Source organism: Neodiprion lecontei, chromosome 2 (assembly GCF_021901455.1).
Source record: "Neodiprion lecontei isolate iyNeoLeco1 chromosome 2, iyNeoLeco1.1, whole genome shotgun sequence".
NCBI classification, from domain to species: domain Eukaryota; kingdom Metazoa; phylum Arthropoda; class Insecta; order Hymenoptera; family Diprionidae; genus Neodiprion; species Neodiprion lecontei.
In genome coordinates this window covers 15,618,106-15,634,640 of record NC_060261.1, presented here as the reverse complement: position 1 = coordinate 15,634,640, position 16,535 = coordinate 15,618,106, and the positions used below count along the sequence as shown (strand labels likewise).

At 34.1% G+C, this 16,535-nt stretch overlaps 3 protein-coding genes across 8 annotated transcripts; all 3 read left to right on the top strand.

Annotated features, from left to right (window-relative positions):
• The first annotated feature begins 126 nt into the window (after positions 1-126).
• Positions 127-2,141, top strand: LOC107223324 (actin-related protein 2/3 complex subunit 3). The gene is made up of 4 exons (XM_015662974.2): positions 127-286; positions 661-837; positions 928-1,123; positions 1,245-2,141. The coding sequence occupies exons 1-4, from the start codon at positions 281-283 to the stop codon at positions 1,397-1,399; spliced, it is 534 nt and encodes a 177-aa protein (XP_015518460.1). The 5' UTR covers positions 127-280; the 3' UTR covers positions 1,400-2,141.
• Positions 2,142-3,399: 1,258 nt separating this feature from the next.
• On the top strand, positions 3,400-4,725 carry LOC107223326 (small nuclear ribonucleoprotein Sm D3). Of its 2 annotated transcripts, XM_046730372.1 has the most exons (3): positions 3,400-4,096; positions 4,345-4,459; positions 4,675-4,725. In XM_046730372.1, the coding sequence occupies exons 1-2, from the start codon at positions 3,781-3,783 to the stop codon at positions 4,455-4,457; spliced, it is 429 nt and encodes a 142-aa protein (XP_046586328.1). In that variant the 5' UTR covers positions 3,400-3,780; the 3' UTR covers positions 4,458-4,459; positions 4,675-4,725. The 2 variants fall into 2 exon arrangements, with proteins under 2 accessions (XP_046586328.1, XP_015518461.1); XM_015662975.2 differs by having other exon boundaries at positions 3,403-4,096; positions 4,345-4,725.
• A 1,395-nt stretch (positions 4,726-6,120) lies between these two features.
• Positions 6,121-15,540, top strand: LOC107223338 (TLC domain-containing protein 3A). Of its 5 annotated transcripts, none has more exons than XM_046730371.1 (8): positions 6,121-6,418; positions 7,713-7,724; positions 10,029-10,188; positions 10,283-10,545; positions 11,405-11,711; positions 11,798-11,899; positions 11,981-12,109; positions 12,785-15,540. In XM_046730371.1, the coding sequence occupies exons 4-8, from the start codon at positions 10,304-10,306 to the stop codon at positions 12,989-12,991; spliced, it is 987 nt and encodes a 328-aa protein (XP_046586327.1). In that variant the 5' UTR covers positions 6,121-6,418; positions 7,713-7,724; positions 10,029-10,188; positions 10,283-10,303; the 3' UTR covers positions 12,992-15,540. The 5 variants fall into 5 exon arrangements, with proteins under 5 accessions (XP_046586327.1, XP_046586326.1, XP_046586325.1 ...); XM_046730370.1 differs by having other exon boundaries at positions 7,713-7,866; XM_046730369.1 differs by having other exon boundaries at positions 7,713-7,927.
• The last annotated feature ends 995 nt before the right edge of the window (positions 15,541-16,535 follow it).

Sequence of the window (16,535 nt, the reverse complement as noted above, 5' to 3'; positions counted from 1 at the left end):
GCGGGCAGCTAAGCATATTTCTTTCAACGAACACCCTAATGCACATGTGTGATAGTCACGTGACTTTCAGCAAGATTGGTAGAGGCATTCTGCGCATGTGTGACTTTTACGGTTTTATACGTATTGCGACAGTATAACTCCACTACTGACATACATGATATAGCGATATCTGGCCAGACCCCACCAGATTATAGTTTGCCTGTAATAATTTCTCCACCCTTGCGGCGTTTAATTTCATGTTTAAGAAGATAATCAATCTACGAAAAAGTATCTGTCAAACATGCCTGTGAGTCTATCCTTTTCAATTTACTCAAATTAGTAATACAAGACTTATTTCTGTCTTGAAATTGTCGATTTGGTTTTCCGCATTCAGGAGCTGTCAAATGGGTGTATCCCTTTGATATCATGAATCATAACACGGGGTCACAATTTAACAGTGTCGTTGACCTTGATCCAATCGACCTACTAACGAGATGTTGATAGTCAAAGATCACTTCAGATTTACTCTTGAAGTAAATCACGGACTATAATTTTACCTAACCTAATTTAACTGTCAACATGCTATTACCGTGTCAATAAATTCTGACGTGTTTTGCTTTTCTACTATTGATAGACTTTCTCACTTTCACATTATCATACCAATTTTGCATAAAATTTCAGGCATATCATTCAAGTTTTTTAGAAAATAACCAAACGGTTGGCAACATGGCATTGCTACCGTTCAAAACCCAGTTTCGAGGACCAGCACCGTCATTCAGTAACAAAGAATTAGATATAATAGACGAAGCTTTGTATTTCTTTAAAGCAAATGTTTTCTTTCGAACCTACGAAATTAAGGTAATTTTTTAATTTGTATAGTTACATTAAGTAATGTATGTACTGTACACTTATATTACTACCACTTCTTCGCCCTTAAATATTCTACAGAGCGAAGCTGACCGAGTCTTAATTTACATCACTTTGTACATCACTGAATGCTTGAAGAAATTACAGAAATGTGCAAACAAAAATCAGGCAACCAATGAGATGTACACCTTGGCTATTTCCAAATTTGATATTCCAGGAGAAGCCGGTTTCCCATTAAACTCTGTTTATGCTAAGCCAAATACTGCGTCTGATGCTGGTAAGACCATTGAATAACAAAATCAAACACATTTTCCTAATTTTTTCACAAATTGCTACCATTACTTCAAGTGTAACACAAATATGAATTATATTCTAAATGTTGTAATGGTTTTTTTCAGATTTAATGAGGCAATATTTACAACAGTTGCGCCAGGAAACTGGCATTAGAGTCGTAGAAAAGGTTTATGGAGAAGATGGAAAGCCCAGCAAATGGTGGCTGTGTTTCGCCAAGAAGAAGTTTATGGACAAGTCATTATCCGGACCTGGCCAATAAATTGTAAATTATCTTCTCTTACAATTCAATCCAATCGCTGTAAGATAGGTTCATTTTATGGCTCTTGTCTTTTTCTGAAGAGTGAGCTACATGTTAATTATTAATTGTTTTTCACACTTCTATTAACATCAATCAACAATTTTTAGAATTTTCCTGCAATGTTGAGTTCAATATGTTTAATTTATTAAGAAAAAAAAATATCCGGCTGATAGTTGTAATCAATTTTAAACTACTAAATGTTCCCTGTTACGAATTAGATAGGATTTCATTGGAAAAATATTGTGTGTAGGTAATTACAAATCCTGCAAACACAATATGTTTAATTAAATAAGGAAAGAAAAAAATATCCGGCTGATAGTTGTGGTCAATTTTAAATTGCTAAATGTTCCCTGTTAAAAATTAGATAGGATTTCGTTGGAAAAATATTGTATGTAGGTAATCACAAATCGGGCAAAACACACTTCAATTGTATTGTTTAATTTATTACAGATAAAAAAAATATCTAGCCGAGAATTCTAGTGGATTTTAAAGTGTAAATGTCCCTTGTTGTAAATTAGATAGGATTTTGTTGGAAAAATGTTATAGGTATGTAGATAATTACAAATCAGGCAAACAAATGGTACGCACGCATGTGATGAACCAACGGCAAAGGTAAAACAATTTGTGAAACGTATAAATATACCTACGCATATTCATCCCACGTAATATAATTTTCAATAAAAACTTTATTTTATATTGCGGATATAAAAATCGGATTTAAAAAATTCAGCCATAGCTTCATTTCCCGAAATTTCTCCGAAATTATTTTCGGCTAACATGCATTTCACGATTAGAGCATAAGTGTACGCAATACATCATCTTCAGTTAACGTGCGACGTGCTCCAAGAATTAATTTAAATCACTAACGCCTAAGGGCTCAGTCTCACAAGCCGCGACGCGGCATGCATTCGTTCTTGGCGCAGCGGAATTCGCGCTTCCAAAAACCTGCAATCTTATTGGTTGCTGGATCTGTGTTGCCGCACCGTGCTCTGTGAGACTGAGCCTTAAGCGAGGTCTTTGTATACAGGGTATACAAGTCTGAAATTGGTATTTAAATACCTAAATATCTACGCGGTAGAAGAAGCCCTGATTTTAAAGCTAGTTTATAGCCGCTGAAATCGCTGACATCGACTGATGTCAACGGGGATGTATGTAAAAAGGCTGTGTTCGTAAATTGACTGACAGTACTGAAAATTCCCTAGGACAGAGTCAGAGCTATCCACGAACTTGGTAGCGCAAAAGAGATAAAAGATTGCTGACAGTACTGTCAGTCAATTTTCGAACACGGCCAAAATAGATGTGTGTCCAAACCGCTCTTGGTGCTGTTTTCGCCACAAAATGGCTGAGCTTGGCCAATCGGATGCTGATGAACTTGCTCAAGACTTGGCACAAGATGGTGGCAAAGTTGATTGCAATTGATTGGACTAACAACTTTTGGGAACTTTGGTGACACGGAGGGTTAGACAGAGATGGACAAGAACGAATTCTTTGCCAGAGATCAAGCTATCATAGGGTTTTCGAAAAAATGCAGCTACGTACACATAAAACCTACTCATATATATTCATGCCTAATCCTATATGCTCTAAAGTCCGAAAGTGTTGACCTTGTGCGACTGCAGCGCTATCTACCAGCGAAAGAAACGAGGTCCGTTTGATCAACGAAACATTTCATTTCTTTGTAATCCTCCATATACAACGGTTCCGATGCCACTTGAGTGGGATTACTCTTACACCCGTATTCATATTCCTTCCTTGAGGAACAAGGATTCCTTCACGGAGTAGTAGGAAGGAGACAACACTCTGCGATAAAACTTGTCCCCAGTTTTAAGGTACCGTAAGTGGAATTGTCTAAATGCGATTTGAGCGCCTCTTACGGAAAAAAGTGAAATTTCCGCTATAAAATGTAAAAAAAAAGGGCGGCAATCATAACCTATAAGCCTCCGTTTTATAAACACACTCCGTAAATTAGTAAAATACGCATCTGAAGTGTATCCACGTAGAGAAATTAAAAAACGGGGACAAAACGCGTACAATTTTTTAGTATACGAGCAGTGGTGAGTGTCAGGGGGCTGAATACGGGTATTGGAGCATGTATAGTATATTATATGCTCTAAAGTAAGCCGTGATGCCGACCCATGATGCCGACGATAAGCCAAGTGGCCAAAATTCGAACTAAGTAACTCTCCGGCCATTTTCGTAAACGAAACGAAAGTGGCTGGCGTCCGTCGACAAACGTTGATGCAACGACACAGACTTCACACGGGTATAAATCCGTTTCAATCGCCAGTTTTTTCGTGAGCTAGTGAGATTTTAGTGTCGATTATCGGAACATAAGTGTCAAAATGTCGATCGGGGTGCCAATTAAAGTACTTCACGAAGCCGAAGGTCACACTATAACCTGTGAAACTAACACCGGCGAGGTTTACCGCGGAAAGTTAATAGAAGCCGAAGACAACATGAACTGTCAAATGCAAAACCTGACCGTCACTTATCGCGATGGACGCGTAGGCCAGCTAGAGAACGTTTACATTAGGGGCTCAAAAATAAGGTTCCTTATATTACCGGATATGTTGAAAAATGCCCCGATGTTCAAAAGACCCGGTGGCAAAGGCGCCGGCACTGCGGGCAGAGGAAAGTCTGCAATACTACGGGCACAGGGTTTGTTTTTTCACACCAATACAAATAGATCTAGAATCTTTCAGTTTTTCATCAAAATCGAAGTCCGTAAACATGTTTTGGCCTACTGAACATTTTATTTCAGCAATGTGGAATGCAATCCGATTCGAATTCATATTTCTGTTTGACTGGCAATGTTTCAGAGACTCATTTTTCTAACAAGTTTTGCACTTTTATGCATCAATATTCTTTTTCCAACGCAAATTATCACCGAATATATCTATTTTTAGCACGGGGCAGGGGACGAGGTCAAAACCAGAGAGGCAGAGGCACGGGTTCGGCCCCTTGGTTGAATCAGCAAAACCAACCAGGAGGTTCACAACCTGGAAGAGGAAGAGGATAAATGTTATAAGGATCATTTTTGTTTATCATTATATCTAGTGCACTAAAGTTTATTTAGTTCATACTTTTATAAGGGATGTAAAAAATAATTCCATGTAAACGTAAATTGAAACCGTACATGCCTGTGACAATATGTGTAGGCAGTGATCACTAATGATAATAACAATGTAAATTAATAAGTATTCAAAAATTTAATGTCATTGTGTTTACTCCCTTAGGACTTTGAACAAGAAAACAGACCTGGTGGAGAATACAACTGTCTTGCTGTATTGTGGTTTTCATTCATATTCCATTGTAACATCCCGTCTAATTGTAAGTCTCAACCAGAGGTACATGGGCAAATGCGAGCATTATTATGAATTTTCTTCTACATTAATTATCTTAAGACCTGAATGAAATACTAAGATAAGAGGAAAGATTGTTGAAAGAATCTTTAACTATGTTATTTGCGACAACGATTGTCAACACAAAAGAGAATATCTACTACGTTATAAAAATGCATCTGAGAGGTCTGAATAACACAAGCTATGATATCAAGAAAGGTTTGATTATTGTGAATTGATATTTCATTCCCTACAGAGATAGAAAAAATTCGTCTAAAGTAGTTTCAAAAACAATTTACATCTAGAGTGCATATAAATAGATTTTTGTCAGAAAAGTGCAGCAGATATTCAACAATTACATTTGTGCATTATAACTATTATAGTGTAAGAATTTTCGAATGTTTATTATAAGTTGTATGAATCTAAAGTTCCTAATTACGTACTAATTAGACACTTCATTAAGAAATTGAATGCTCATGATATTTTTAATTCAAGCGGGAACCTCCAAAACAAAAAATCCGCGAAGGACGATAGATTTCGAAAAACTGATACACTGGAATCAAACGATAATTAGAGGCTAAAATTGAGTGCAAGGTTGTGTACATGTACCTATGTATCTTTCTGTTTCAACTTGTGAATCGTAGTGTCTTGCAGAAATCTGGCAGCGCTGCCGATTTAAAAAATCTTATTATATACAGGAATAAGATGCAAGTAGATGCTCTCAAAATTGTACTTATTCGAATTAAGTGCCAGGTTGTACCTGGGGATTTAAGTTTCTTGAAAATCACCGACTCATGTGAACGTTACATAAAACAAATTGATTTTAGAAAAAAGCTCACGTATTCTGTTGCGAAAAATATCCTGAAAAGTCTAGGTATTTGTCAAGTATGACTATCGCAGATCATTTGTTACATTGCTATTATATGTTTTCATTTGAAATTTATATGGATTATACAAATGCAACAAATAATCGGCCTATTTTTTTGGCGGTTCCAGTTTGATAAAGTTAAGCTTAATCAACGTCTTTTGACATTTTCTAACAGTGAGATCCGTTCCAATGGCCCAGTAAATATATTGTTTCGTTGGTATTCACTATCATTGGCGCAAATAACATTGCCAGGGATTTCGTAACTGTTGTTTACTCTTTTCATAACTTGCGATTCAAACCGACTTGCAGAACGGTAAAATTTTCCGTCCTAGGGTGGTTGGTAAAATCGGCAAATCAAAGTTCCAAGTTCTAACAAAGTTGCACAGAGAGCGCTGAAACCCTCTTTCGAGCTGAACGACTTCCCCTTCCACTTTGGATTTGTGGGACAGTAGAGTGGATTTCGCAGCTCATGAAACATCAGAGTGCTAGCGAAACTAGCGAGCTGTTAGCTATTTATCGAACGAAATGTTGTCAGTAGAAGACGCGATAGATTTCATACGCTTAGATATGTAAGAAAATGTCAAATGAATAGGTGAAAATTGTCCAGAGAGAGAGAGAGAGAGAGAGCGACAGAGATTGTGAGAATAGCGATTTATCTGGTTGAAAACCCTAAACGGGATCGACGGCAGTCGAGCGGTGAAGAATAAGAAAAAAAAAAACGTACGACGTGGTAAAATGGTGCACATAAATAATTCCGGCAAAAACAAAGAGGTAAGCGTTGTCGAATATATTTCACTTCATTTTATCACTGCTCTTTGATCTGCGCAAGAATATCGTATCAAAATTCGCTACTCAAGTCTGAGTCAGGATTATTCTGATCGTTCCATGTTATTCAAATACGGAACGAACCGCAATTCACGGAATATGATGTGAAATAATTTCTTACCGGTTGTCAGCCGGGCATTGAGACTACTTATTACCCTTCACGAAAAATATTATTGATTTATTCGGTTCGATTAACTCAGCACTAATGATTGTGTAAATCGCATTTGAAATTGTTGATTTTGTATTAGAATTGCACAGAGAAGAAAAGAAAGCGATTCACATCACGTTTAAACAACCTTTGAGGGAAACCTCTCTTTCCAAAAGTCGTTCACCCCGATTATTACCCGGCTTATTGTTGGCTGAGCCTCGTAATTATTCATGTATTTTTTTAACTCCCCTTCCGTCTACCCAAAAAAAAAATTTTTTTCTTTCACTTTGCTCTAACTTGCGTTTGTTCCATTTATCGAGACATCCCGATGCATTTTATATTCATTGTTCAGCTTTTCAAAAGACAATGATTAACGTATTGAACAATCGGATGGTTCTTTCCTGCTTCACTTACCAGGTTGAAAATAATACTCATACGCAGAGAGTATAAAAAAAGTGCTTAACTGTGATGGCTTCATATTTCTTGTGGCTTTTATTTCTTTCTCTTTGTAGTGGCATGAATTCTAATTCAACAATTCACGAGCTTGACATTAGTAGGGTCAATACAGCTACGCAATTTCAGGAAAAACCTATGTTTCGTAAATTTGGGATTTTCTGAAATTGTAAAAATCGCAATAAAATGAGGTTTGATCAACTTGCAAACTCAACTGCTTCAAAGTTGTTTTGAAATAGCGAAATAGTGACTTTCATCCAATGTTTCACGGTGTTAACGTTACTAACTTTAATCTAGTGATGATTCTACATCTTGCACTAAATAAGAATAATGACGTGACAATAAGAATCAAAAGAACTTGAATATTCTATGTAACGGTCGCCGATACCTAATTAATGGTAAACTAAAACGAGTTTTAAGAATTTTAACCTTTCGTTCTTGCTGTCCCAAATTTGTTTTTTAGTCCTATAAAATGAAGTTCCTCTAGATGAAATGATTACTCGATGACTGACCCTATTCTTATTTTCCCTATAAATAACGAAAAATGCGATTCGTGTCAACGTTTGTATAAACACATGATTGTGTGTTCTCTGAAAGTTTACGATCGTTTAAGAATATTAAAATTTTTTTCATTTTTAGCGCTCTTTGAAGGTCGGTAACCAAAAGAAGTTCCTGCTAGGTTTTAACACTACCATGAGCGACTTAAAGGCCTATTAAGAGCATGTTTGAATGATAAGTGGTTTTATAAATTGGTTAAACAGCCAACGGACAATAAGTAAAATGATAAGATGAGGTACAGCGTGTGAATTTAAGCATACTTGTTTCCATTCATATGTATGTCCGCTATGACTGAGGTAATTTATTCATCTTTGCCAATGTATTTCTAACAATTCTTCGATCTTCAGGCTCCAAGTTTTTGGCAAATTGCCTAGTCGGTTGTATGAAATGTAAAAATTTGAAACATTTGGCTGGAAAGAGATCAATATATCAGCCAATTATATTTTACATCTTTCGTAAATCAGGACAACAGAAACTAAGTTTCATTAATTAGAAATATTGTTATTACTTCCTTAACGACCAATCATTGAGAAGAAAAAATAAATGAATTTTAAGCCATGTTATCCGCACCAATGATAGTGAACTCCAATGAAAAAACCTTCCCCACTGCATGACAGAAATTAATCTGAGAAAATTCAAATAACACGGCTAAGATTTAAACAATTTCAGAAAAGATTTCGTAATTAGGATCTTAAAAATTATCAAACCCTGGCTTGTTTTATCCGATTCTAATGTTTTTGTTTTTACTGTAGAGATCTCCAGAGATTACCTGGAAAATTTTTTTATAACTACATGTCTCTGCTGTTGGTAAAAATTAATTTTTCATTGATAAAGTATAAGACTGCTGTTATCAAAGAAATTTGTGCATTACAACTATACTATAATATGAGTTTTCTTGAGTGTTTTCGGATAATTGGTAGAGGTATGTTTGATTAGTGCCTAATCATTTTGCCATTGTAAGTATAAAAGGTTTTCTCACATTTTTGATATTTTAGCTTATGTTATCCGAATATGCTAAGATTCATTTCTATAATTACATAAATACCATTGTTGGGAATTTTTCAAACAGTTTTTTTTCTCCTTTGTTGATTTTGGATTCCAGTGGTGGGGTCTGTTTGTCCTCAATCGTGCAACAATAACAATGGTATCAGTTGCTTAGTTTAGAAAACAATGGTATCTGCAGTGTAATCTTTCACCTTGGCTTGACGAGATTAACAACTCCAGAGGTACACTACAGTACCTTTTATTAACTCGGTGATACTACAATCAATCAATCACAGTATTTCATTCGAACAATCAATAATCCAAGGTAGTTTAACTTCGTGTATTATAACTAAAATAGAATCTTTGTGACATTCTGAAACCAGATACAATTGACTAGAGCCTCGCAATCAATTTAGACACTAATTACTTGACGACTTCAATGTCAGTCGTACCAATCTGTGTGATATTCAACCACTTCTAACATCCGTTTTGCTTCACGAGCTGCGACTTTATGTATCATCGCCATTGCTGATACTATATATTCTGAGGCAATGAATAATAATAACGAAAGGTGCAATGACAACGAGTTACGTGACACGTTTAGTGATATTAGCGATGCTATTTCAACTGCTCTCATGTTACTGCTGTTTTATTATTACAGAGATAACAACTTCCAATAAAGTTTACTCTGTCATGTGCCAACATCATCTACATCTATTCTATGTTACGCAAATATTTTCAATATAAACACAGAATAGCAAAAAAAACCATCTCTGTTCCTCGGGATATTTCGTCTATTCTTGCCAAAGTGATAAGCTCTGTATAAAATTTTCGTGCAATATAAAACAGGTAGTGAACAAGCAGTGAGTCTAATACTGAAAACAAAAATACGCAACAGAAGAATATTACGCGTCTTCCTCTAACGGTGCAAGGAAATTTTGTACGATTGGGTTTTATGTTCTTTGTAATGTTGCATATCTTGGGTGGGTTTTCCGTTTCATTGAAGATTAATGGGCATAATATGTGTAAAAGTTTGAGAGTATTTTAAGGTGGAAGATTTTCAAGCTTTATTCGGTCTCGCTTGTACTGCAATTGTTTGTCTCGTCATTTCACCACTGATTTTTGTTCGCCATACTACATTAAATAAGAATTTTGTTTTATATTACTTATTTCCTTTATTATCGTAGAGTGTTGAATATTAACTTTGTAATTTGGAATATATCAGTGTTTCGCTATACTAACGTTAATAACTTTAGCTTTGTATGAAATGACAAAAGTAAAAATTTTGCAACAAAAGGATTCGATTTAAACTTTGGTATTTCTCTTACAACTAGAGTCGCAATTCGTAAAAAATACTTATTTTGAAAACTTATATCTATTAATTCATTGTTTGGATTTTCGTTTCTCTACTAGTCAAAAAAATTTATCCAGAAGAACGGCAAATTTTGTTTGGAAAACCTGGGATCGTTATCAATCACGGAATTTACTACAGACAATAATTAAAACTGGGCAACTTAAATAAGAAAACGAGACAACGATTGATCAGCATTGCGCTTTAACTGCGCAATCACATGTAATACGCTATATCATGTTCCTTTACTTTCTATACACTTTCGATGATTTTAAAGAAGAAAATTTTACTAACCTCTCGATTATTTCTAATTCAGATTCACAATAAATTCGGGGACATGTCACTCCTACTTGCTTCAACTGTCGGTTCGTTGGGAGTCGCTGTCGGCTCCGTCGCTGTTTTAGAGCCTGGAGATAAGATCAGCTTCAGACGCGGCGCCTGTCTGTCCGCTTTGGGATTCATATTTTTTCTCTCCCTGTTCGACTTCCTCAATCACATGGCACTGAGAACCCGCACTGGTTCTCGCATCAGGAAGAAGTACCATCTGACGTCACCCGATGTTTTAGAGATATCTAACAAGTTAGTATATTAATAATTCCTCCATTCCATTCTTGGTGAAAATAATTCTTATGGAAATTTCTCAGAATTATACCATGATTTCAGACAGTTAAGCAGAAATATGATTGAATAAATCTGATAATGTTTTAGCAATTTCAAGAAAGTCCAGAGTACTCTAAAAAACTCATATTCTCTCTGATCGTTATTTTTTACCGAAAACGTAAAAAACCCCAAGTTTGCAAATTTCTGACTATTCCTTATCATTACCGAGCTCTGAAAATAATTCAAATTCATTCCAAATTTTTTTTTATATTCACATTCTGAAAAACTCGGGAGTTTTTGTTCTGCTCACTATTTCTGACTGTTTCTCACTAAGTCAAGTTAGACTTGAAAATTGGATCGATTTTTAGGGAAATTTTGCATTGGTCTTACAAATCTGAAGAATCTGAATCCTAACGTTTCTGTATATTTTCTGACGATATGGAACATTAGAATTGGTTTTAATAAAAATTAGAATATTTCTAGAAAATACCAGCTGATCACTTCTCTAAAAAATCTGGAAAACCGAGAAATGTCAGGGGCTATTGTTTGGCATGGAAAACTCAGGAAAAGTATAGTTTTCAATTCGATATTTTAATTCTGTTATTCATAATTTTAATATTAATCAATGTTCAAGAAATATCAAGGTTTTTCATAAACCTGCTGAAACTAATTTTCGACAAAAGTCTTCAAAGTAATTAGAATTTGTCTTAGAAATTGTTTAAAAGACTTATGATACTGTCAGAAATTCAGATTCTGAGTAAGTTTATAGAAATTCGTTCTACGAAGAAAAGGTGTGTTTGAATTTCATAATCATCGGTGTCCTTTTTTCTCTTTGCAGAGTCGTCTCCGCCGTTCAAGCTGCGCTGAGTTGTGTAACGGGTTCTATAGTCTGCATGTGGTCTTGCACAAGATCATTCCTTCACGCGTCTCATTTCATGAGTGAAGCATATGCTTGGTTCGGAGCTTCCTACTTCTTCTATGATATTTGGTCGATGTACCGAGTGCACGCCAGCATATCAGAGCACAAAAAAGACCAAAAATCTGATGCTGGTCACATAGTAAATGTTCGACTTTATCTCAAGGAACAACCAGTCATTGTAATGCATCATCTGTTCATCGGCAGCTTTGGATTTTTGATCATAGTTGTGAGTTCGTCGTGGCCCTAATTTCAGTCTGATCGATTCACCAATGTGTTGGGACAAAATTCAGCATTCTCTTTTTTTATTTTCAGTACTTACGCGGGGGTCTAGGTGACTGCATCTTTGGCTTTGTTTATCTCATGGAACTCAGTACACCCTTTGTATCCATGCGAGGAATACTAAGTAGACTTAAGGTCAGTGATGTGTATTTTTCCTTACAATTTTATAAAGCTTTAAGCCTAAGCTTGTGTACTATAATCATTTTATTACTTCAGATGAAATCCACTCAATTATACGTGACCAACGGACTGATTATGATAGGGACCTTCTTCATATGCAGAGTGGCGATGTTTCCGTATCTTTGCTACTTGTACAGCGAACTGGTTGGTTTGCCTTACTTTGAGGTGAGTTTTATGTGAACCTTAATCTCAATCTTCAACAAAATTATTTATAGAAATCTTTACAAATTCACCCAAAATGTGAATTTCTCAGTCTCGAAATTCTCACAATTTTTACGAATGTTTCGAAAGATCTCAAATTCTATGCCAAAAATTTATTTCAATTGTTTCATAAAAATCTCTTAATTTTTCTGAGAAATACATCCCAGTTTTCTCTAACGCAACGTATGATTAGAAAATACACAGATATACCGGAACTTGGTGTTTTTCAGATTTGTGATATGAAATACATCTTTGAAAAATATAAGTTTTATTTAAAAATTGGTCTGGTTTCATTTCTAATTTGACTTGACTTAGAAATAGTCAGAAAGACGAAAACTCACAGTTTTTTCGATTGAAGGTCAGGAAGATTCTGAGTTGTTCTTGGAAAGAAATTCGATTTTTATCTCGAACGCGACGAAGTCAGAAGTCAGAAACTCGGGAGTTTTTATGGTTTTCAGTAGAAAATGAAGTTTCCAAAAATTATTAGTTCTCCCTGGAACCTCTCTAGAATTTATTGAATTGCCTCAGATATTATCAGAATAATTAAAACTTTTCCAGAAATATGAAGTTTTTTTTCACCTGTGAATATAGTCAGAAAATTGACTGATTAGAAACTGAATTACACATTTTCTATTACAGGCAATAATGGCTCTGCCTCGTGGCTGTAAGATCAGCATTGCGATATTATTGCTGCCGCAGATGTATTGGTTTGTTTTAATGGTATTGGGAGCCATAAAGGTTTTCAGTCTAAAAACAAATAAACAGCAGAATGGCAATACTAGTTTGAACAGCAGCTGTGGTAATAACAAGAGTATAAAACGACTCAACGGTAAATTGCACAGCTGATCTAAATGTAAGATCAAGTTCCTCCACTCGTGTTGAGTAAGTAAGTCACCTAAATCATGTTTTAGGCAATTAATACGATATTCGTATATAGTCGGAAAGTATTAGGCGATGTTATCGATTTTCGTATAAATTATTGTAATATTAACCAGGCTTTATTGTTATTATTACTATTATTACTATTATTATTATCATTATCATCATTATTATCAACATCTTTCAATGTGATATACACACGATTCTTTTATCGTAATCAGTAACTAACCATATTACTTGATTTACAATGAATTTGACTTGAATTTACGAGTCATTTACAAGAAATCACCCACCCCTAATAAGCTTTATATGTCAAATAACACGTAGTTAAATATCTGTCTTTAACGAATTTAAGAAGGAAATTTTTGAGGTAAACGAGAGATCAAAAAAAGATTGATGATTTTTGTCATCTGTCTGGAGTATATGTGTATGTTATTCTTGCATCAAAGTGTAAAATGTATATTCATAAAAAATACGGTTCATACACACACACTATTTATTTTTCAGTAGTAATGTATTTAGCTATCGCTAATTGATATGGTCAATAAGTTTCTCAAGGCTTATTGTTCATCCTTGATTTTATACCTACTTCTTTGCACCAACTATACTAAGATGATGCAATGCAATAGTCAAATGTTACGACTCATCGAATTATTTATTCAAATAATGTATTTATACTCGTGTTTAAATTTTGATCTGGCAATCGATGAGTAAAAGTTGTATATTTCACCAATTGTTTCTAACGTAATAGACTGAAAATTTTGTTCCTATGCTGAATTGCTAAAGAATTTAATAAGCGATGTAATATCGTCTTTTGAATTTTTTATGTTTACATTAGAAATATTTAGCAGCAGAAGAACATAGGTCTCTTAATTTTTTTTTTTTTTTAATTGATGTGTGTGTTGCCATTTACCGCTTTCGATGAGTACTCTACTATATTTGATAGTTTTACTGTGCTGTTGGATCATACAAAATATTAAATTTGAACCCTTTTTAATTGAGCTAAGCTTTAGTCAATGTCATTTTGATGCAAAGAATCACGTTGACAAATCGGTCTTTTAATCTTAAATATCGTCTAGGTGTAATACTGGGGAACGTGGAAAATATTTCCATTCAAAGATCTTTGAAAATTTCGATGAATTTTGTCTGCTAATATCATATTCATACAAAGATGAGATTTTATGTAATTTTATTTGGTATATTCTTAGATCTCACAATACAAATCTAAATGTGTCTTATATTTAATTACAAATCCTACAATTCGGAATTTCACTTTTCTCTAAGCCGGACATTTCTACGTTAATATGATATCCACTTATATTATACTATATACTATATTTTTTTGCGAAACTCATTTTTGGAACTGAGGGATTTGGTATAATATATTTTTAGAAGAAAAATGGTAGAAAGTGACTGATAGAGCTTTTCCATAAGAGTTTACTGAGCTTCATGGGTATGATAAATTCGAACCAGCGTATTACATATTATTAAAACTTGTTGATTAATGTTTATTTCTACATATAAAAGCACAAACTTTATTACCGACAATGTGTAGTCCCAGTCCACTGTGTGTAAACATTCATATTTTTGAATTGCTTGAACATTTTCTTCAGCTTTCTGGTGCCATGCAGCAAATATACTTCTGGTATATATTTATTATTATTGTATACAAATGATGTATACAGATGAAGTCTTCAAATAAACTAATTGAATCATGTGATTTGCAAATTGTAATTAATACTGAAATATCGGGAAAATGAAACATGTAGTAGTGATTGTATGAATTAGTTACAATGATATTTCTTTGTTCAAAATTTTTATTAATAAGTGTTCCGATGTAACAAAGATATGTCAAAATGTTAGCTGAGATCAGGATTCAACGATTTGGCAGCAATCAATGTAATACGCATAATTATATCTTCCAAGAGCTTGAATTAAATAACGCCACGATTCTCTCAGCTCTTTGAAGTCTACTTAAGGAGTAGGATCTGATAAGGCTCTTTTTCGCGCATTACAACATGTAAAATATACTGACTGCCGTGGTGATACAGCACAAATCATAATGCTATAACCTATATTTAATGCATATAGCGCACATTAAAATTTCTTAGACTGAAGCCATGATTTTGGAATATCTTTGGCCAATTTACAAAATAGAGAAATACCAAATTCAAATCAGATGTGTAATATGTAAAGGAAATCGATCGACTGAGATTATAAACCATATAGAGAGATATAATGTACTAACAATTTGATATTATTTAAATTAAATATTTACCTGGATCTAATCTTGATATCCGAAACATCTGTATATTTACTTATTTAGTCGTTGTCTAGTCATGCCATTATTATTATTATTATGAAACCGTGTGTAGTATAATATAATAAATATCTAATTTAAGTACATAACAAGCATTTGAATACGTACATAGTTCTATATGCATAGAAATAAAAATCAATACAATGTTTTGAAATAATCATGTTACAGCTAATAAATAGTATATGAAGTGTTGAAATTTGAATTGTAATAATATTAATCATGATAGAATATTATAACAGTTCTATAATAATCGTTTGGCTATGCAACAGCAGAGTGCTGGAATTTTTCGTTCGATATTTCAATTCAGACAAGATTATAATAAAATAATCTTAATGTCAATCACTTGACAACAGTTACTATCAGTATATTTATACTTCATCTGACAAAATTTTTAACTGATTCGATCGCAATATAAAGGAAATCATTATGTATATGATTAATGAGTAGCCAAATCAGGGTCTCAATTATTTTATTTCAGTGATCTTTATTAAACTCGTGAGACAAATTATCAGTATATGGTTGATATAATGTATCCAATAAAGGCGCTCGTGAGCAATTGCACAGCCACCAGCCCAATGAATAATAGTATTGCAACATAATCCATCTTAATATTTGGATTTGCAGTTTCGAAATTTGGTTCGCTAGGATGAATTCTTAGGGTATTCGGCCGAAAAGTCCGTATGATGTTCTCTTCCATTCTAGTTTTTTACCTGTATATATATGATAATCATTATGGTATATTACTTTCACAGAACTGGGTGCATGAGTTGTCAAACGTCGTTTAAAATTCTCATTATAATGTTCACCAAATTCAATCTTGAGTAGCTTCTTTTACAATATAAACTATCGATTGACGCTCAGATACAGGCTTCAATATTTATATGTATATTTATTATTACGAGGTTATTTGAAGAAATTCCATAACACAAAAACATTTGCAGGTATCCCAGCAACAACTTTATGGGGTTGAATACATTTCTTTGACCAATGGTGCTGCATTTGGTTGTCAAGCGTTGACTGAAACTAAATTTTTACGAATTATCTTAGAATGGAAATTTCTCCGAGTTTCTTAGTTTTCCTAAGAACCCTCGACTGTATACAGTACAGAATTTTTCTCAGAAATGTTAGAAAACTATCTATCAAATTTATCAACAAAATTATGAGAAATATCTGAAAACTTTTCCCCAAAGG